The sequence below is a fragment of the Schistocerca piceifrons genome, chromosome 3, assembly GCF_021461385.2.
Source record: "Schistocerca piceifrons isolate TAMUIC-IGC-003096 chromosome 3, iqSchPice1.1, whole genome shotgun sequence".
NCBI classification, from domain to species: domain Eukaryota; kingdom Metazoa; phylum Arthropoda; class Insecta; order Orthoptera; family Acrididae; genus Schistocerca; species Schistocerca piceifrons.
Window position 1 is genome coordinate 216,008,414 of NC_060140.1, and position 22,880 is coordinate 216,031,293.

Below are 22,880 nucleotides of genomic sequence, written 5' to 3' on the forward strand. Positions count from 1 at the left end.
AAACCGCCCACCAGAGCATTGTTTCACCATGTATCAGCATTATCCTTAATTTATGAGCATTCAGCACCTCAAAGACCTGTGAAACATGGACTGATTACAAATGTTTTCATGCAAATGAGTCATTGCGTTTCGGACACCCTAAATACCGAAACTCGTTTGTTCAGGCAGAATGTATAGTGGTACAGCCGCCTCCACAACAAATAAGTAAACCTGCCCTCAAGCTGAAGGTTGCTTTGAAGACTGCAGTGATTTACTAGGCATGTTACTCTTGGACGTGGTAGAGCCTTCCCATCCTCCGACCTTTGACCTGTCGAACTACGATGGAGTCTGGCATGTTCACATTAAAAAGTCACTACGGAGTTTGAAAGAAGCGATAAATGAAACAAAAAACAAACCTACGACTGATTGAGGATCGAACCATAACACGTTGTGGCACATTTTGTGATACATGTGTACCTTATAGCAAGTTTGTTGAAATATTTAGTCTTGGTTTTGATCCTAGAATCATCACCCTCTCCTCACTCAATTGCAAGTATAAACACACACTGTGGTGTTCTCTGCCGCACGGGCCACTTACGCTGCAGCTGCCTTGCGCTGTGCGCAGGAGACGGCGCTGGAGATGATCCACACGATCCGCGAGGCGTTCAACGAGCTGCTGGCCGAGAACCACTGGATGGACGACGAGACGCGAGCCGTCGCCAAGGAGAAGGCGGACGCCATGAACGAGCGCATCGGCTACCCGGATCTGCTCACAGACCCCGACGAGCTCAGCAAGGAGTACGTCATGGTGAGTGCACGTCGACAGTCATCGTAATTATAACAACCATTCTGGTGCTACTCATATCGATTCCCCATGGTCTTATTAAAATAATAACCACCATCAATTCCGCATGCACTTGTGAGGCAACGGGCGAGTTTTGGTGCCCTGAAAGTATTCTATGTTCGGAGTTGGCGTGGCCGCGGCCGCGTGGTGCTGAACATCGGCCCGAGCAAGAGGGGCAGCACCAGCGCGTGCTCCAGGCCGACCGCGTGGCTGGGAATTCCATGTTGACGTGGTGTCGAGGACTGTGCTTTGTGTCGATGAAGGAGATGTGTACGCCGAGAGTGCCAAAGATGGCGGACTTTGTGAAACCATAATGGCAGACATTTCACAGCTCATGTAGAAGTTACGCTACTGGCCATTAAAATTGCTACACCACGAAGAAATGTAGATGATAAACGGGTATTCATTGGACAAATATATTATGCCAGAACTGAAACGTGATTAGATTTTCATGCAGTTTGGGTGCATAGATCCTGAGAAATCAGGACCCAGAATAACCACCTCTGGCCGTAATAACGGCCTTGATACGCCTGGGCATTGAGTCAAACAGAGCTTGGATGGCGTGTACAGGTACAGCTGCCCATGCAGCTTCAACGCGATACCACAGTTCATCACGAGTAGTGACTGGCGTATTGTGACGAGCCAATTGCTCGGCCACCATTGACCAGACGTTTTCTGTTGGTGACAGATCTGGAGAATGTGCTGGCCAGGGCAGCAGTCGAACATTTTTTGTATCCAGAAAGGCCCGTACAGAACTTGCAACATGCGGTCGTGCATTATCCTGCTGAAATGTAGGGTTTCCAATGAAGGGTAGAGCCACGGGTCGTAACACATCTGAAATGTAACGTCCACTGTTCAAAGTGCCGTCAATGCGAACAAGACGTGACCGAGACGTGTAACCAATGGCACCCCATACCGTCACGCCAGTGTGGCGATGACGAATACATGCTTCCAATGTGCGTTCACCGCGACGTCGCCAAACACGGATGCGGCCATCATGATGTTATAAACAGAACCTGGATTCATCCGAAAAAATGACGTTTTGTCATTCGTCCACCCAGGTTTGTCGTTGAGTACACCATCGCAGGCGCTCCTGTCTGTGATGTAGCGTCAAGGGTAACTGCAGCCATCGTCTCCGAGCTGATAGTCCATGGTGCTGCAAACGTCGTCGAACTGTTCGTGCAGATGGATGTTGTCTTGCAAATTTCCCCATCAGTTGACTCAGGGATCGAGACGTGGCTGCACGATCCGTTACACCCATGCTGATAAGATGCCTGTCATATCGACTGCTAGAGATAGGTCGTTGGGTTCCAGCACGGCGTTCCGTATTACCCTCCTGAACCCACCGATTCCATATTCTGCTAACAGTCATTCGATCTCGACCAACGCGAGCAGCAAAGTTGCGATACGATAAACCGCAATCGCGATAGGCTACAATCCGACCTTTATCAAAGTCAGAAACGTGGTGGTACGCATTTCTCCTCCATACACGAGGCATCACAACAACGTTTCACCAGGCAACGCCGGTCAACTGCTGTTTGCGTATGAGAAATCGGTTGGAAACTTTCCTCATGTCAGCACGTTGTAGGTGTCGCCACCGGCGACAACCTTCTGTGAATGCTCTGATAAGCTAATCATTTGCATATCACAGCATCTTATTCCGGTCGGTTAAATTTCGCGTCTATAGCACGTCAGTAGCAATTTTAATGTCCAGTAGTGTAATAATAGCCAGAGGAATCCTGATTCCTTAAAAAGAAACATGTACATTACATTATTTGCACGATGATTCTGATGGTGTAATCAGATTTTCAATATCTTTATTAGTTTAAAGTTAAGTATCTGACTGTAAATTATACAAGTAACGAATCTGCGAAATCTAAACGGTTCATCCGATTTTGTCGATCGACGTGTCTTTAGAAAGCTATTAGTGTAAGTCCAAATTGGTATGAATTACAGATATGTAACTTGAATAGTACAAGAGTTATTGGAGGTCAAAGTGGCCGATTACTGTTGATCGCGTCAGACCATACGTACTCCACAGTTACCAGCGTGCTTATAAATATATTTATTTGTCTATGTCTTTGTTTATATCCGATATATACCATTCATGAAGAAACTGGTTAAATATTTACTGTCTTTGAGAAAGCACAGAGACATTAGGCTACTGGCCTACTTTTTGTTTCTATTCCTTTGATACATGTTTATTTGATTTGTTTGTGTATTTAATAATGTGTGTTAGAGCGTGTTTATGGTCCATCCGTAGGATGTGAATCCAGTATTTCGTATGTTTTTCAATATGTTTGTGAGTGTGCGTTGGGTTGAAGACATGGGTGGAGCGCTGTAGCCAATCACAGCGCTCGTTAATGGGAGACTCGATGGAAGTGCTGGACAGGGGGTGCTGGATGGGAAGCAGCGAGGGGAGTCGCGAGAAAGACTTGGAGAGTGGAGCAGTTTGCGCGTTGTCGCGGGAGATAGAAATATTTCGTAGTGCCGACTTCAGCACTTGCGAGACTTCCACGGCTTCTGCAGTGAAGACGTAGTATACGTTTAGAAATGAATTTCCTGCGAGCTATGTTGTTGTTCATAAATAATTACGTGAAGTAGGAATCTATTGTTTCCCTGTTATTCAACTTATATTTTATTTAATTGCTGGACCATCGACACCAATAAGTGTTTGCAGTAATAAATGGCATTCTTAAAGGTACTTCTGCTATCGTACTCATCATTTAAAGTCGTTAAAAATAGTGCCTGAAGATTTTATTTAATTGACATCTTTCATTTATAAATTTCTACGTTACATTCAAAATTCGCAATTGCCGAGTGATAGCAACCTTCGACCATTCGATTCATGTGCATATTCATATTGTATACTGTAGACTCAGGAGTATTTGGCTTGTAATGTGTCAACTACGTATCTCAGCCCCTAGACAGCGAAACCAGCCAAAACTTTTAATATTTCAACTCTGAGTTTGAGGATAAGTAGTTATTTGAAAGCTCGCACACTGCGTGATTAAGGTCATCTCTAGACTTCTCAGTTATCTATGCTGCTTCCTCATGTGTTCCAATGTCATCTATCCACCATCCATTAGGTCGCCATTTCGACCTGTTATTGGAATCAAGCAAAGAACTTCCCCAGTCGACGTATCGTCCATTAAACAGGCTACAAAATGTGCACAACTGCTTGATGAAATCTCCAAGGGCTATGTGGTATTATGTTGCCGCAAAGTTTCGACGAATTTGCAACTCGTCATCTTCAGGCGAAGTGTTGGGTTCGTTTCTGGATCGTTCCTTTATTGCTGCTGCTCAACAGACTCTTCTTCCGAGGACGAAACTGGTGGCTCCACTCACATGCCTACGGAAGAGATGTCGCACGCAGTGGCGGGATGGCCCTCCAGCGGGGTGGAGGTGTCTGGACTACCTGTCTGTTCTCCCCTGCTGCCTCCGCCGGTTTCACATTCCTGACGTATTACAAGTAATGCCTCATTCCATACGGAGCAAAGCAGCTGTCCCCGTTGACGAGACTGTCGTTTACTGTTATTTCTAGTGCCTCTATGATGACTGAATCCCAAAAGCAGTATGGCGCGGCACAGCACCGGTGTCCTATCAGAAAGAAACATCTGGCCTTCGATGATGCTGTTCTGTGCCACTGTATGTGGCAAACAAGATCATAAGAGATGGAAAAGAGCCACCGTGGTACAACAACCGAGTTATAAAACTGCTACGGAAGTAAAGGGAACTTCACAGCAAACATAAACATAGCCAAAGACTTGCAGACAAACAAAAATTACACGAAGCAAGATGTAGTGTGAGGAGGGCTGGGCGAGAGGCGTTCAACGAATTCGAAAGTAAAGTTCTATGTACTGACTTGGCAGAAAATCCTAAGAAATTTTTGTCTTATGTCAAAGTGGTAAGTGGATCAAAACAAAATGTCCAGACACTATGTGACCAAAATGGTACCGAAACAGGGAATGTTTTCATAATAAAATAGCCGTTTTCTTGCTCCAATTTCTGGCTTCAAACGCTTTCACCACAGGCGTCCAAATTGTCAAGATGAAAAATTTAACACAAATTGTTGTAACTATCTTTGGTGCATCGATATTACAACTATATTTCAGGAAGATTGCATTCAGAAAGTGTTGTTACTTTCTTTGAAATCCCGGCTACCGTTCTATTTGCGTCTCACAGTAATAAATTCCGTCAGTTTTGATAACAGAGTCGCTATCAACCATGGACTGTAAGTGCGTGATGCAGGACAATGGACAAACAACTCGTGCGGCCGTTACACTGGTCAATGAATGGCACCCAGTCAGTACCTTAATTTTCTACAAAAGTTAGAGAACATTCCATTGCAGACAAAAAGGAATTTGTAGTATCTACACGATCTGAGCACAGCAAAATGAAACTTGATAATCAACAATGGCTACTACGGTATTACTGAAGAAAGTATTGTTACAAGCTGTTATGACTTCCCCGAGCGGTTCTAGGCGCTTCAGTCTGGAACCGCGCGACCGCTGTGGTCGCAGGTTCGAATCCTGCCTCGGGCGTGGGTGTTTGTGATGTCCTTAGGTTAGTTAGGTTTAAGTAGTTCTAAGTTATAGGGGACTGATGACCACAGCAGTTAAGTCCCATAGTGCTCAGAGCCATTTGAACCATTTGTTATGACTTCCTTGTACACTGTGTCGTTCCTTAGTGGATATAGAAGGGAGGAATAGAAGCTGTTCATGGACAGAGAATTCAGATATTGATTTATTCTAGATCTAACATCAAATACGCTGAAGCGCCAAAGAAACTGGCATAGGCATGCGTATTCAAACATAGAGATATGTAAACAGGTAGAATACGGTACTGTGGTCGGCAACGCCTATATAAGACAACAAGTGCCTGGAGCAGTTGTTAGATACGTCAGTGGCAGGTTATCAAGATTTACGTGAATTTGAACGTCACGTTGTAGTCGGCGTACGAGTGATGGGACACAGCATCTCCGAGGTAGCGATGAAGTGGGGATTTTCCCGTACGATCATTTTACGAGTGTACCGTGAATATCAGGAATCCTGTAAAACTTCAAATCTCCATCATCACTGTGGCCGAAAAAATCCTGCAAGAACGGGACCAACGACGACTGATGACACTCATTCAGCGTGACAGAAGTGCAACCCTTCCGCAAATTGCTGCAGACTTCAATGCTGGGCCATCAACAACTGTCAGCGTGCGAATCATTCAACGAAACATCATCGATATGGGCTTCCGGAGTCATGACTGCACGACACAAAGCTTTACGCCTCGCCTGGGGCCGTCGACACCGACATTGGACTTGATGACTGCAAACATGTTGCCCGGTCGGACGAGTCCCGTCACAAATTGTATCGAACGCATGAAAGTGTACGGGTATGAAGACAACATCGTGTGAGTCCGTTGACCCCGCATGTCAGCAGGGGATTGTTCAAGTTGGTGGAGGTTCTGTAATGGTGTGTTTCGTGTGCTGTTGGAGTGGCATGGGACGCCTGATACGTCTAGATATGATTCTGACAGGTGACACGTACGTAATCATCATGTCTCATCACCTGCATCCATTCATGTCCATGGTGCACGCAGCAGGACAATTCGTCACCCCTCACGACCAGAATTGCTACAGAGTAGCTCCAGAAACAATCTTGTGAGTTTAAACAGTTCGCTGGCTACTGTCTGATCATCTGCATCCATTTATATCCATTGTGCATTCTGACGGACTTGGGCAATTCCAGCAGGACAATGCGACACCTCACGTCTAGAATTGCTACAGACTGGCTCCAGGAACACACTTTTCAGTTTAAACACTTCCGCTGACCACCAAACTCCCCAGACATGAACACTATTGAGCATATCTGGGATGCCTTGCAACGTGCTGTTCAGAAGAGTTCACATAACGTGGTTCAGAAGAGATCTCCACCCCCTCGTATTGTTACGGATTTATGGACAGCCCTCCAGGATTCGTGGTGTCAGTTCCCTCCAGCACTACTTGAGACAATATTCGAGTTCATGCCACTTCGTTCTGCGGCACTTCTGCGTACTAGCGGGGGCCCTACACGACATTAGGTAGATATACAAGTTACTTTGACTTTTCAGTGTATATTCGATAATGATGATGTTCAGTTACCGAGCACTATAGTCTGAATTTTAATCGTAAATTCAAGCTGTGGCCCATAAAGAGAATTACCGCTATGTAAGATAAGTCGCGTGGCCGTAGATACTTATTGCTACCTGTGCAAAACCGTGATAGGTCTCTAGTCACACAATATCTGATCAAATGAACATCCGCAACTAACGAACATATTTATAGAATAAAAATCCGCTTCAGTTGCCAATAATTTATTAATTTATTGCACGACCGGTTTCGATGCGTAAAGCTTCGTCTTCAGGTGCCACCAAATAATTATGGGAACATAAATGGTTGGCGGTCGGACCAGTCAGTCATTGGGAGGGGGTTTCACATCCACGTCAAACAAATGCATGGGAGCGTAGGAACAGAAACCACAGCGGCCACTTGGACAGGTTTTATTTTTACTGGAATGGATTTGCATATCGTACCGTACACAACATGAAAACACAAATCCATTCCAGTAAAACAAAACCATCAACATACACGTACCCAGGTATACAGGGTGAGTCACCTAACGTTACCGCTGGATATATTTCGTAAACCACATCAAATACTGACGAATCGATTCCACAGATCGAACGTGAGGAGATGGGCTAGTGTAACTGGTAAATACAAACCATAAAAAAATGCACGGAAGTATGTTTTTTAACACAAACCTACGTTTTTTTAAATAGAACCCCGTTAGTTTTGTTAGCACATCTGAACATATAAACAAATACGTAATCAGTACCGTTTGTTGCATTGTAAAATGTTAATTACATCCGGAGATATTGTAACCTAAAGTTGACGCTTGAGTACCACCTCCCCGCTGTTCGATCGTGAGTATCGGAGAGGACCGAATTACGTAGGGGTCCAAAGGGAACGGTGATGGTCCTTAGGTACAGAAGAGACTGGAATGGTTCTAATGGCTCTGAGCACTATGGGACTTAACTTCTGTGGTCATCAGTCCCCTAGAACTTAGAACTACTTAAACCTAACTAACCTAAGGACATCACACACATCCATGCCCGAGGCAGGATTCGAACCTGCGACCGTAGCAGTCGCGCGGTTCCGGACTGAGCGCCTTAACCGCGAGACCACCGTGGCCGGCAAGAGGCTGGAACAGCACATTACGTCCACATGCTAACACCTTTTTATTGGTCTTTTTCACTGACGCACATGTACATTACCATGAGGGGTGAGGTACACGTACACACGTGGTGTCCGTTTTCAATTACGGAGTGGAATAGAGTGTGTCCCGACGTGTCAGCCCAATAGATGTTCAATGTGGTGGCCATCATTTGCTGCACACAATTGCAATCTCTGGCGTAATGAATGTCGTACACGCCGCAGTACATCTGGTGTAATGTCGCCGCAGGCTGCCACAATACGTTGTTTCATATCCTCTGGGGTTGTAGGCACATCACGGTACACATTCTCCTTTTACCCCACAGAAAGAAGTCCAGACGTGTAAGAACGGGCTGGCCAATTATGCGTCCTCCACGTCCTATGAAACGCCCGTCGAACGTGTACCTCACCCCTCATGGTAATGTACATGTGCGTCAGTGAAAGACCAATAAAAAGGTGTTAGCATGTGGACGTAATGTGCTGTTCCAGTCTCTTCTGTACCTAAGGACCATCGCCGTTCCCTTTGGATCCCTACGTAATTCGGTGCTCTCCGATACACACGATCGAAGAGCTGAGGAGTGGTACTCAAGCGTCAACTTTAGGTTACAATATCTCCGGATGTAATCAACATTTTACAATGTAACAAACGGCACTGATTACGTATTTGTTTATATGTTCAGATGTGCTAACAAAACTAACGGGGTTCCATTTAAAAAAACGTAGGTTTGTGTTAAAAACATACTTCCGTGCATTTTTTTATGATTTATATTAACCAGTTACACAAGCCCCTCTCCTCACGTTCGGTCTGTGGAATCGATTCGTCAATATTTGATGTGGTTTACGAAATACATCCAGCGGTAATGGTAGGTGACTCACCCTGTATATAAAATCAGTTGTAACGGCTGTGAAAAATTCTATATGGGTGAAACAGGACCAAACAGGACCACACAGTGAAAACACTACATATAATACAAACAAAGCCGGCCGCGGTGGTCTAGCGGTTCTAGGCGCTCAGTCCGGAGCCGCGCGACTGCTACGGTCGCAGGTTCGAATCCTGTCTCGGGCATGGATGTGTGTGATGTCCTTAGGTTAGTTAGGTTTAACTAGTTCTAAGTTCTAGGGGACTGATGACCACGGATGTTAAGTCCCATAGCGCTCAGAGCCGTTTGAACCATTATACAAACAAAATCAACTGAGTCAGCACTACAAATACAATACGCAGAAATAATTGAAAGCTGCAACGTCAACGATGACATGCGAAAGTAAGTACTCAGAATACTGTACTCAGCATATTGTTACGAAACGAATTAGATACATAACGTAAAAATTGCATACATTAATAGCGGAAGTAAGTACTCGGCATATTCTTACGAAACGAATTAGATACATAACGTAAAAATTGTATTCAGTAATAGCGGAAGTAAGTACTCGGCATACTGTTATGAAACGAATTAGATACATAACATAAAAATTGTATGCGGTAATAGCGGAAGTAAGTACTCGGCATGCTGTTACGAAACGAATTAGATACATAACATAAAAATTGTGTATGTAATTGAAGATCGCTTGAAAATGACTATGCAGCCGAAATAAACTTATCGCCTGTCAGTACAACTCTTGAATAACGCTTAAAAATGGCAGCGTCTTGGTATAAATGCATAACGTGTCTTTAATTATTTTGGACAATTAAAACAGGAAATAATGATATCCAAAACACACAATTATTTAAAAATTCTGAAAATTTTGCAAATATATTCGCCCACTTTTAAATCGAAATGTAAAGACGTTCTCCCCGCCCTACGCTAAGTAAGAGAGACTAGAATGCACTGATAGAGCAGGAAGTCTTCAAATCCAGAAAATGAAGAAGAGCTCGCGGTCCCCGCCTCACAAAAGCCGCTCTCGTTCTGGAGTGGCCTCATTCCGGGTCCCAGACGAGAAGAAGCCCCGCTATTCAGACCAAAGCCTCGGCCCTTCTCATTACCATCGTTTGCGCTGGAGCTCTCTCTGTATGCAGGCACACCGATGCAATTGGAAATTCTTTCTCTCGCTTCGGTTGCAGTCCTATTAATCAAGCCATTATCCCTTGGAAAGGTCAGGCAATTCCATAGAGCCTAATATTTTCATAGCTTCTAAATGGGAATGAAGACGAAATTCTAAGCCACATGTCAAAATAACTTCCTTTAACTTCTTATCATAAAACAGTTTTTAGTCTTATGTTGATAAATTGCAAGTTACGCCCATGTTCGGATACAGTATTACTAGTGTCCTGCTTGACACAGTAAGAACGTATAAATATCTGGGCAAAGCGATATGAAATGGAATGACCATGTGAGAACTGTGGCAAGGAAGGCGAATCGTTGACTTCGGTTCACGGGGAGAATTTTAGGAAAGACTGGCTTCACCTGTAAAGGAGACCGCATATAGGATGCTGGTGCGACATTTTCTTGAATACTGCTCAAATGTTTGGGATCCGTATCAGATTGCATTGAAGGAAGACATCGAAGCAATTCAGATGCGGGCTGCTAGATTTGTTATGGGTAGGGTCTAACAACACGTAAGCGTTACGGAGATTTTCGAGAACACAAATGAGAATCCTGGAGGAAAGGCGACGTTCATTTCGAGAAACATATTTGAGAAAATTTAGAGAACCGGCATTTGAAGCTGACTGTCGAACGATTCTACTGCTGGCAACATACATTGCTTCTAAGGAGCAAGAAGATAAGATACGAGAAATTAGGGCTCATACGGAGGCTATAGACAGTCGTTTTTCCCTCGCTCTATTTGCGAGTGGAACAGGAAAGGAAATGACTAGTAGTGGTTAAGTGTACCCTCCACCACGCACCGCACGGTGTCTTGCAGCGTATCTATGTAGATGTATGTGCAACTGAAAAAGCCGATTTCACCATGGCACAACGCGTTTTTTTGTCTTTATTTTTTTTAAAGACATCATCAGCGACTCGAAATATACTGCCTGACAAAGAAAAAGTGAAGCATCCAGAAGACATGGTCGGACGTAGTTTCGAATACGTACACACCATCAACACGTATGTTAGTTCTGTGTAACAGGTAGATCGGCCACTGGAGTGCATTAGTGTTGTTCTTGTTTAGTGTTGTTAGTGGACCTCGTATGGCATATAACTGTCATGAGCAGTGTCAGATGCTGAGTGATCACTGTGAAAGACACTGACATGCCAGGTAGTTTTGGAAAACAGCGTGACCAGCAACTGACAGAGTTTAAAAGATTGTGGGTCTCCATTTGTTCGGCTGGTTGAATAGTGCCTCACCCAGATTTGTGGGGCCCGATGTTGGGCTGCATAGGACATATCCGTCGTCTGGGTTCCACTCATCCACGTCTGACCACCACCATGGAGGATCGGCGTATTGTGTGTCAAGCACATCGTAACGCCTTCACATGTGCACCTTTCATCACAGAAGAAGTCCCATCCGACGACGTTGTGTCATTGGAGATGGTTCACAAGCTCAAATTGAAAAAAAATTGGACAGAAAATCGGCCGTATCCTTTTCTAAGGAACGAAGCAGGTATTCGTCATACGTGTCTAAGGCTAATCCTGAGAAAACCTAAACCTGGATGGTCAGGTGGGAATTTCAGCATATCCTTCCGAATGCGAGTCCATTGTATTAGAGTACATGCAGGATGCAGTGGCTGATGCGCAGTGACCAATTTGCGTCCAAAGCGCTGGGCGAGTTTGTTATTTTGTTGGGAAGGGGAGGCTGTTAGTATTTGCCACCTTTCGGCCAGTTAGCGATGACAGAATCTAGACGCACAGCTTGCCATCCGGTGAAACGAGAAATACTATGGGTTTTGGACCAACGTAAGTGAAAACTTAGACGTTTAATTTGTATCAAGGATAAGCTTTTTCATAAGGTATTGACCTTACTTTTCCCCAATTTCTCACTTAATAAACTTAATAAACCACTGTTTCTATATTCTGTCGCAATTGCGTCTGCACAACGTGTTACTGAGGCACCACTGTGCAAACTCCGCTGTGTATGGCAAAAGAAGCAAATTTTAACATGGCAACAAGAGAAACATGTAGAGTTTACTCAAAATTCGCCACTCATGACGCTTCTCCAAAAGTTGCAAATGGATAACAAGCCAGACGAAAATAAATCGCTGCTTTTGTTACATTTTCAGCGGAATTCTTTTTCGATGCTAAACATAGCAGAGGTGACAGTGGATCTTTTTGAATGGTGACCATGCAAGTATGGATGTGGAGGGTCTCCACTTAATACGAGGGTCGTTCAGTAAGTAATGCCCCACATTTCTTTCACAGAACATATTTATTGGTGACAGTATACATCAACATGTCTTGTGCGTGTCCTATTTTTCTACGCAGTCTCCATTAGGTTCTATGGTTGTTCACTAACGTTGTGGGAGAGAATGTATTCCCTGCTGGTAAAAGCTCTTGTCCTGTAGGCGTAGCCATGTTTTCACAGCATGACTGACGCTTTCGTCATCTTCAAGTGTGTTCCCCATAGAGAATCTTTGAGCGGCCCAAAGAGGTGGAAGTCCAAGGTATCGACTATAGGGTGGATGAGGCAATGATGTCCAACCCAATTTGGTGATGTGTTCCCGGGTTCTCCAATTGAGTGTGGGCGTGCATTATCGTGTTGGAGCAAGACTTATGCTGGAGTCCTTTCCGATTGAACACATCGAGAACGGTTCTTGAGTTTATTCAGAGTATTCACGTATGCCTCTGAATTGACGGTTGACCCTCTTGGCATCCCATCCACGAGAATGACGCCATCACAATACCAGAAGACTGTCACCATGACTTTTCCAGCAGAGGAGGAAGGAAGGGAGTCTTAAATTTCTTCTTTTGTGGTGAATGAGGATGATGCCACTCCATGGACTGCCTTTTTGTTTCTGGTGCAAAGTGGTGCACCCAGATTGTGTCCCCCGTAACAATCCGTGACAGAAGGGCCTCTCCATCAGTCTCAAAACACTCCAAAAATTCAGATGAAATGGCCTTTCTTTGAATCTTGTGGTCCGCTGTGACCATTCGTGGAATCCACCGTGAGCACCTATATCAATATCCGAGAGTCTCGATCACTGCAGATGCACTTCCAATGCTGACTGACAACAGTAGAGACAATTGTCGATTTGTGATGCGCTGGTCGGCGCGAATAACGGCATCCGCACGATTCAGCATGTCTGGAGCAATGGCTGTGACAGGACGCCCGGAGCGAGGCTGATCATGGAGCTCTGTTTCTGCATTTTCTAAAGCTGTAACTTTCTTTAGCCATTGCCCAACTGTACTCCTATCAACTGCAGCATCGCCATACACTGCACACAAACGTTTATGGATGTTCACCACGGTTTCTTCTTCTGCACACAAGAATTCAATAATAGCACGCTGCTTGTAAAGTGATCGTACGTGGATGCTATTTTGACGCTGTACTATGGCTCTGGCACCTGCCAGAACAGTTCGAAACTTCACTGGCGCACAGAATAAACATCAAATGCGAAGCACCAGCAAGGATGTTGGTCTATGTATATTAATGGCTCTTTAAAAAATGTAGGGCATTACTTTTTGAATCACCCTCGTATTTCCAAAAAAATATGAGCGTAGGTTTCAGTTTAAAATGGCACTTCCGCTTCAGCGCTCGGAATTTTCCCTACAGCAACTACTGGTAACCCCCACTACTAATGCTGTCCTACGCATTCCCTGCCGACTACACACCTACCGGTCACGGTGCTCTGTGTGGACTCTTCCTACTACGCCACTAACTCACCCTGCAAGCCTCGCCATTGCATTGCTTGTACTGAGGCTCCTCATGGCCTGTTTTAACACGCCTAGAAAATTTTATAACTTGTCTGTCATATTGCAGCACTGTCTCTAACATCTTTGCAAATAGTTCCTAAAATCAGACACAGGTGTCGATGATTACATTTTCCTATTCCGAACACGCCTGTTGTAGTATACACAAACTCCTGTAGTTATCTGGACTATAACTCCCTTTACGAATAACCCAATTCGTACACTACATGTAGATATACTGTACATGTCATGAAAGATACCACCTTTACTCTGCTGCTCACATAAACAAATATTCTAAAATGCACTAGTGCTTCAAATGGCTCTAAGCACTATGGGACTTAACATCTCAGGTCATTAGTTCCCTAGAGTTAGAACTACTTAAACCTTACTAAGCTAAGGACATCATACACATCCATGCCCGAGGCAGGATGAGAACCTGCGACCATACCAGCAGGACTGAATTGCCTAGAACCGCTCGGTCACAGCGGCCGGCACTAGTGCTTCATCTTTAGGTGTGGAACATACTGTCTCAGTATAGTATTTGCCAAATACATCTACATCTACAGCTACACCTACATACATACTCCGCAATCCACCATACGGTGCGTGGCGGAGGGTACCTCGTACCACAACTAGCATCTTCTCTCCCTGTTCCACTCCCAAACAGAACGAGGGAAAAATGACTGCCTATTTGCCTCTGTACGAGCCCTAAACTTTCTTATCTTATCTTTGTGGTCTTTCCGGGCAATGTAAGTTGGCGGCAGTAAAATTGTACTGCAGTCAGCCTCAAATGCTGGTTCTTGCAACTTCCTCAGTGGCGATTCACGAAAAGAACGCCACCTATCCTCTAGAGACTCCCACCCGAGTTCCTGAAGCATTTCCGTAACAATCGCGTGATGATCAAAACTACCAGTAACAAATCTAGCAGCCCGCCTCTGAATTGCTCTTATGTCCTCCCTCAATCCGACCTGATAGGGATCCCAAACGCTCGAGCAGTACTCAAGAATAGGTCGCACCAGCGTTCTATAAGCGGTTTCCTTTACAGTTGAACCACATCTTCCCAAAATTCTACCAATGAACCGAAGACGACCATCCGCCTTCCCCACAACTGCCATTACATGCTTGTCACACTTCATATCGCTCTGCAATGTTACGCCCAAATATTTAATCGACGTGACTGTTCAAGCGCTACACTACTAATGGAGTATTCAGACAAGACAGGTTTCTTTTTCCTATTCATCTGCATTAATTTACATTTATCTATATTTAGAGTTAGCTGCCATTCTTTACACCAATCACAAATCCTGTCCAAGTCATCTTGTATCCTCCTACAGTCACTCAACGACGACACATTCCCATACACCACAGCATCATCAACAGACAGCCGCACATTGCTATCCACCCTATCCAAAAGATCATTTATGTAGATAGAAAACAACAGCGGACCTACCACACTTCTCTGGGGCACTCCAGATGATACCCTCACCTCTGATGAACACTCACCATCGAGGACAACGTACTGGGTTCTATTACTTAAGAGGCCTTCGAGCCAGTCACATACTTGGGAACCAATCCCATATGCTCGTACCTTAGTTAGGAGTCTGCAGTGGGGCACCGAGTCAAACGCTTTCCAGAAGTCAATGAATATGGCATCCGTCTGATACCCTTTATCCATGGTTCGCAAGATATCATGTGAAAAAAGGGCGAGCTGCGTTTCGCAGGAGCGATGCTTTCTAAAGCCGTGCTGATGCATGGACAGCAACTTCTCTGTCTCAAGGAAATTCATTATGTTCGAACTGAGAATATGTTCGAGAATCCTGCAACAAACCGATGTTAAGGATACTGATCTGTAATTTTGAGGATCCGTCCTTCTACCCATCTTATATACAGGCGTCACCTGCGCTTTTTTCCAGTCGCTCGAGACTTTACGTTGGGCAAGAGATTCGCGATAAATGCAAGCTAAGTAAGGAGCCAATGCAGTTCTGTAAAACCGAATTGGAATCACATCAGGATCTGGCGATTTATTTATTTTCAACCCATTCAGCTGCTTCACAACCCCAGGGATGTCTATCACTTTGTCCTCCATACGGGAATCTGTACGAGACTCAAACGATGGTATGTTTGTACGATCCTCCTGCGTGAAAGATTTCTCAAATGCTAATTTTAAATTTTCAGCTTTCGTTTTGCTGTCTTCCGTTGCCAGGCCAGCCTGATCAGTGAGTGAAGCCTTCGACCCGCTTACCGATTTTACGTAAGACCAGAATTTCCTTGGGTTTTCAGCAAGATCTTTTGCTAAGGTATGACGGTGGTGGTGGTTGAATGCTTCGCGCATCGCTCTTTTTACTGCAGCACGAATCTGTACTAACTTTTTCCTGTCCTCATTCTCCCGATCTTTCTTGTACCGCGAATGCAACTGCCTTTGCTTCCTGAGCATTCTCCGAATTGCGCTGTTATACCACTGTGGGTCTTTTCAGTCCGTAACCCACTTTTTCGGCACATACTTGTCCAATGCGTGATTTACAATGTGTTTAAAATTTGCCCATAATTCTTCCACGTCCATCGTACCGGAAGTAAATGAAGTCGATTCATTTACTAAGTGGGATGCTAACAACTGCTTATCTGCTCTTTCTAGTAAGAATACTCTCCTGGCCTTCTTGACCGACTTTTTAACTTTCGTAACCATAGTCGTAATGACAACATCATGATCGCTAATCCATATCTCAACACTGACACCGTCGATGAGGTCTGGTCTGCTCGTGGCTAACAGATCTAAAATATTTCCATTACGCGTTGGCTGTCGATTTAGTTGCTCAAGACAGTTTTCGGATAATGTGTTCAAAAGCAAGTCACACGACGGCTTGTCTGTACCACCTGTAATGAATCCATAGACATCCCAGTCTATACTAGGTAGGTTGAAGTCGCCTCCGACTAATATAGCATGATCCGGGTACTTCTGCGATACAGAATGTAGACTCCCTTTGAATTATTTGAGAGCTGTCACGGTGGAACCTGGTGGCCGGTAATAACACGCAACAATTATATTTCTCCTAGCCCTGTTAAACGTGTCCAGATAACTTCACAACCACACTCTACTTCGACCTCAGAGACCTTGGCAGCGACATAAATAGGTGGCAGGAAGAGAACCCTGTACCACAAAAAGTGGTTTCTGTTAGAAGGTGTCATGCTTGTACACAGCACCTATAAATCCTCGCCACGGGGTCAAATAGGGTTAGGCAACAGCTAAACGAAAATACAAGAGGAGTTCAAAAGGTAAGTTAGGCATTATTATGGCCTAGGGTGTAGAAAAATTTCCGGTACTAGTCACAATAAAAGATTATTTATTCGTTACACGACCGGTGACCATCCTCAGGTGTTTATAGACTCATGTACATGTTTATAATGGTGGAGATCATTGTTTGAATACGAAGAAAATTATTTACTGGTGATTAAGCAGATACAAGTGGAAGAATTGTAAGTGGTAAGGCAGCATTTGTCGGAAATATATCTGTACTTACATAAAGATGAAGCATCATTATTATAATTACGCTGTGGTGACAGTTTTTTTCACTCAGTTGCACATCTGTTACCATTTTCACGTCCATGTTTCAGTTTTTTTTTTAAAGTTGAAGACCATTTGCAGCTATTTATGGACTTCATATTCCCCAACGACAATGCCATATCATCGGGCCACAATTGTTCGTAATTCGTTGAAGAACATTCTGGACAATACGAGCGAAAAATCTGACCATCCTGACATGAATCCCTTCGAACGTTTATGGGACATGATCAAGACGACAGTTCGTGCACGACGTTTTGCAGCACCAACACTCTCGCAATTATGGACGGCTGTAGAGGCAGAATGGGTGCGTATGTCTGCACGGGATTTTCAAAGACTTGTTGAGTCCATGCCACGTCGAGTTGCAGAACTACTCCGGGCAAAAGGAGATCCGACACGATATTAGAAATCATCCCTTGACTTTTGTCACCTCAGAGAGTGTGTGTGTGTGTGTGTGTGTGTGTGTGTGTGTGTGTGTGTGTGTGTGTGTGCGTGTGCTTGACCTGCCAGGGTAGCCGAGAGCGTACGGCACTCAACACCCGATTCATTAATGTTTACGCGCCGTCGGGTACCACAAGACGTCACGACCGCGCCAGATTCTACTCCACAGATGTCGCTCCCCTTTTCCTTGGACGATACGACCACAGCGTCTTCGCCGGCGATTTTAATTGCGTACTTCATCCCAAGGACCAAATCCCACATTACATGCCTTGTCCGGAACTGGGTGCGATGATCCAAGAACTTCACTTTTGCGACACGTGGGAAAAAGTCCACGGTAACCGCTCTGGCCACACTCATCTAACCAGTCATTCGGCCAGCCGACTTGACCGCATATATGTGTCACAAGATCTCACACAAGGTGTGGTGGACGCCGAATTATGGCCTCAAGCCTATTCCGATCACAGTGCCTATATCTGCACTATACACCTACGCCCCCAACAAGTCTGGCGCAGCAATGGCTTTTGGAAGCTCAACATAACTCATCTCCAGGACCTGGATTGCCGTCGGCAAGTTGCAGCAACGTGGACTGACTGTGAACGCCGCCACCCACGATACACCTCGACCCTGGAGTGGTGGCTCCTCTGTGCCAAACCAGCAATCCGTAGGACACTTATGCGATATGGCAAGGACGTGACTGCGTGGCATCGACAGACCCTCGATTTTTACTACGCGGCACTCAGGGACCTCGACGCCTTACCCCCTTCCCCGGAGAGACAACATGACCAAAGCAGAATCAAGGCTCACATACTATCATTGACGAAGCGTCGACTAGAAGGTGCAGTAGTCCGCTCGCGACGACACGACCGAACGGTTGCAGAGGAACCCACTATGCACCACGTTGTGGCAGATAAGCGCCGACAACGTCAACATTTAATCACACAACTCAGGACACACGACGGTCGCTTATGTACGACCCAAGCAACCATAGTAAAGGCGGTGGAGGATCATTTTCGTCATCTTTACAAGGAAAGAACCGTCATTGACGAGGCCACTACTGAAGTGTTACAACAGATAACACGTACTATCGACGAGGCTACCGTGAATGCACTAACAGAGGAAATCTCACTCGAAGAAGTCGAAGACGCCGTGGACAAAGGTGCGGCCAATAAATCTCCTGGACCTGATGGATTGCCCATCGAATTCTACCGGACTTTCCGTGACCTCATGATGCCTCGCTGGGTTATAATGTTCCGCGAACTTATGTCTCCAGACTGTGTTGTGCCGCCAGCGTTTGTAGAAGGTCTCCTCATACCAGTACACAAGCCAGGTGGAGGGCTATCGATTAACGACTATCGGCCGCTTACAATGTTGAACGCCGATTACAAGATTTTCACCAGGATTATGGCGAGCCGTATTAAGACGACTTTGCCGATGATCCTCGCTCCAGAACAGACGTCGCAAGGGGGAGAAGCCAACATACACACGGCCACCGGTGACTGCAGGGACTTAATAGCGATCGCTTCTGCGTGCCGTCTGAGAGCGGCGATCGTCTCCGTCGATTTCAACCGCGCCTTTGATAGAGTGCACCAAAACTTCCTCCTACGAGTGATGGACTGTATGGGATTCCCCCCGGGCCTCATCGACACCCTACGGCGTCTTTGGACCGCAGCCAGCTCACACGTCCAGGTCAATGGAAGGACGGTAGGACCAGTACCCATTAAGAGGTCTCTACGACAGGGTTGTCCCCTTTCTACCTACCTTTATGCAATCGCACTCGAGCCACTCCTAGGGGGCCTTAACCACCGCCTATCTGGTATCACGCTGCGGGACGTCACCTTTCGATATAGGACATACGCTGACGACCTGCTACTGCTGGTTCGTTCCAATGACGAAGTTCAAAGCGTACTAACCTGGATTGAGCGATACGGACAGGCCGCAGGCAGTCTTCTGAACATCAACAAGTCGGCGGCGTTGGACATTGGGCGTCGTCTCGGACCGGAAGCCCTCGCTCCCCTCCCACCAGTTTCTGATCTGCGATATTTGGGCATCACATTCAAGAAAGATGTACGTCAAACAGCTGCAGCAAACTACCGACGGTTATTACAGGTCATACGCGCAATGGTGCGACAGAACCTGCTCCGGGACTTGAATCAGATACAACGTGTTGAATACTTGAACCTCCACGTAGCTTCCAAACTCAACCACGTGGCACAGGTCCTCCCACTACCGCTGCAGATAGGTCGCCGGCTTCAGGCGGCCTTCAGTTACTACGTTTCCGCAGGTCATATCTTTAAAGTACGATACGACACTCTTACCCTCCCAGTGCACAAAGGAGGGCTGGGATTGGTCAACGTCAGGGCGAGAGCAGCTGCCCTTTACATGAGCAACATGAGGAAACGATGGAAAAGTCAATATACCTCTCTCACGGGTCGTTTACTACAGGTTCTGATGCCAGCCTCTAACGTCCCGCCGATGTCGGTTGCGCACGTCGCACCACAGCTCTCCCATGTGTCGACCTTCATTCTTGATTACAGCTATGTCAGCTTGAACCTCTCCGCCACGCGTCCACCGAAGGCGAAAGATTTTTATACCAACCTTCTGCGGGCTGTTCACCATAACGTGGTGGAAAACAAGTACCCTACGGTTCACTGGCCAAGAGTGTGGAAAACGATACACCACCACTTTCTGTCATCCACGGTGCGTTCGAAGTGGTATCAGATCGCCAACAAAAAATATGCCACACGCCAGCGACTTCACACTATCGGACTGGCAGACTCCCCTTATTGCCCAGATTGTCACCTTTTGGATACTGATGAACATCGTTTTACTTGCGCATCATCGTCCGGAGTTTGGCGACTAACACAAGATACTGGCTTGTTACCTCCGGGTTACACCTGATATGATTGACCCGCAGACCCTACTCTGTCCCGATGAAACTTACTTTCCGGCTGCTAAATATCATGCGCTTACATGGTTCAAGGGACTTACCGTCGCCTACATCTTTAGCGACGGAGAGAAAGAGCAGATTGATTACTGGTGGTTCCTACAAAATGCTCACAATGCCCTCGAACGCACACCGAAATACCGTACGCTCTTCGCAAATTATTTACGCAGCGTTTTCGTTAACCCCCCACTCAGCTGGGGAGTGCCAGGCTGTGGTTAATGTGCTGTGCCGCATCACACTAACGGCTCAACGTTCTGCCTTGTCAGCCATGACCAAAGGAAGAGACAAGCTGCTGCAAGGCTACTGTTTTCCTTGAGGCACTAGCGAAGCAGAGTGCCTCCGTTGCAGATGCCCTTCAAAGGCGCTATTGGAGATTTCAGATAACGATGGCAAGGCTCCAAGTGGAACCAGTTACATTATTGAAGAACCTTTTAGTTAGAATTACATCAGTGGTTTATATTTTTATTTTTTTTGATTACTCTTTTATGCCACCTTTGTTGTTGTAACACTTACTTGTAACACTTAGTTACTAGAATTCTCATTTGTACACGCTCCCTAAATGTAATCATATAAAAAAATAAGAAAAAGTGGCAACGAATAGCCCTAACCTTGATTCCCATACTTCCCCTGGTCTATAGGCAGCTCTCTGGGGTGGGCTTACTCAGGAGCCAACGCCTGAAGTGGATCAGATTTTTTTTGTTATAGGGTGACAAGTGGCGGTGGCACTTAGGTTTCTTTTTTATTTTCTTATTTATTTATTTTTTTAGTTCCATTTTCCTAATGGGCTTTTTAAGGGAAAAAAGTGGTCCAAAAAGGGGGTAGCGTCTAACATAAAAAAAAAAAAAAAAGAGCGCTAATGCGCTGCTTCCTGGACTCGGGTAGGCGCGCCAGCCCCGGTTCGAATCCGCCCGGCGGATTAACGACGAGGGCCGATTTGCCGGCCAGCCTGGATGTTGTTTTTAGGTGGTTTTCCACATCCCGCTGCGTGACTGCCGGGCTGGTCCCCATATTCCGCCTCAGTTCCACGGCTCGCAGACATCTGAACACTTTCACACTATTCCATGGATTACACTTGATGCGGACAGTTTGGGTACACTAATTCCGTCCTGGGGATATGGGGTGGCAGCAGGAAGGGCATCTGGCCATCCCTTCACCATTACCATGCCACATCCGATTAACGATGGCTGACCCTGCGTAACTGCGGGACAAGGCTCAAGCGATAGATAGATAGATGGAATAGTGTGTGTGTGTATGCTTGTGAATGGTTACACACTATGTATGTGCATGTTTTGTGGCCAACCTTGATTAATTTGGAGTTGTCTGTAGTCCATAAGTGTAATCGCCTTTATTTATTGTGAGATTGTAGTTTGTTCTTGAATGGAATTCTCTTTGAAAACAGGGTTTTCAAGTATGGCTTTGTTTAGTTTCATTTGGTGGAAGGAATATAGGTCTATCAGTGTGTGCGTTTTAGCTAGATAGATGTACAGGTAAAGCGAAATATTTGATTCCAGTTGTGTGATTTTGAATTTTCTTTGTCCTTTCTGGACACTTTGAGATGCGCCAGTTTTCGAGTATCTTGTTTTATGGTGGAATGTCTGGTATCGATATTTTCGTTTGATTAATCGAAATATTCGATTCCAATTTTGAGTTTTCTGTATTTTTTTCTTTTGATTTATTCTAAGGGAATTATTGTGCGCGATTTTTTAGATGTTTTGATCACTTTGATATGATCTTAGTTTCACTGTCTTTTTTTCAGTTTGCACCCACCCCAAATCCCATTTTTCACAATGTTATCAGGTTAGTTTCGTTTCATTAGCTGACTGGCATGTTTCAGGTGTTTCTTATGTTTGTTTTCGATCGTAATGATTTAACTTGTGTTCGCCACTTCCAAGGATGTGATCAGCCTGTCATTAAATATTGTCTGCGGTTGTCTTAGAAACTTACATAAAACTATACTGTTTACTTGAAATATGACATCATGGTTCAAAGTAGACAGGTGGGATCGGACCGTGCTCTAATCTCGGAAATGCCCTCCCAGGTACTGGGCTCCTCTATGCCCCAGTACCTGATCGCCACTTATTTGGCTGATA

At 45.3% G+C, this 22,880-nt stretch overlaps 1 protein-coding gene across 1 annotated transcript in view; it reads left to right on the forward strand.

Annotated features, from left to right (window-relative positions):
* The window catches only part of LOC124789575 (neprilysin-1-like), a 539,726-nt gene that overhangs the window by 490,270 nt on the left and 26,576 nt on the right, over positions 1–22,880 (forward strand). Inside the window, exon 9 of the mRNA XM_047256981.1 lies at positions 605–787. Within this exon, the coding sequence (XP_047112937.1) occupies positions 605–787 (183 nt within the window). The remainder of the gene's footprint in view (positions 1–604; positions 788–22,880) is intronic.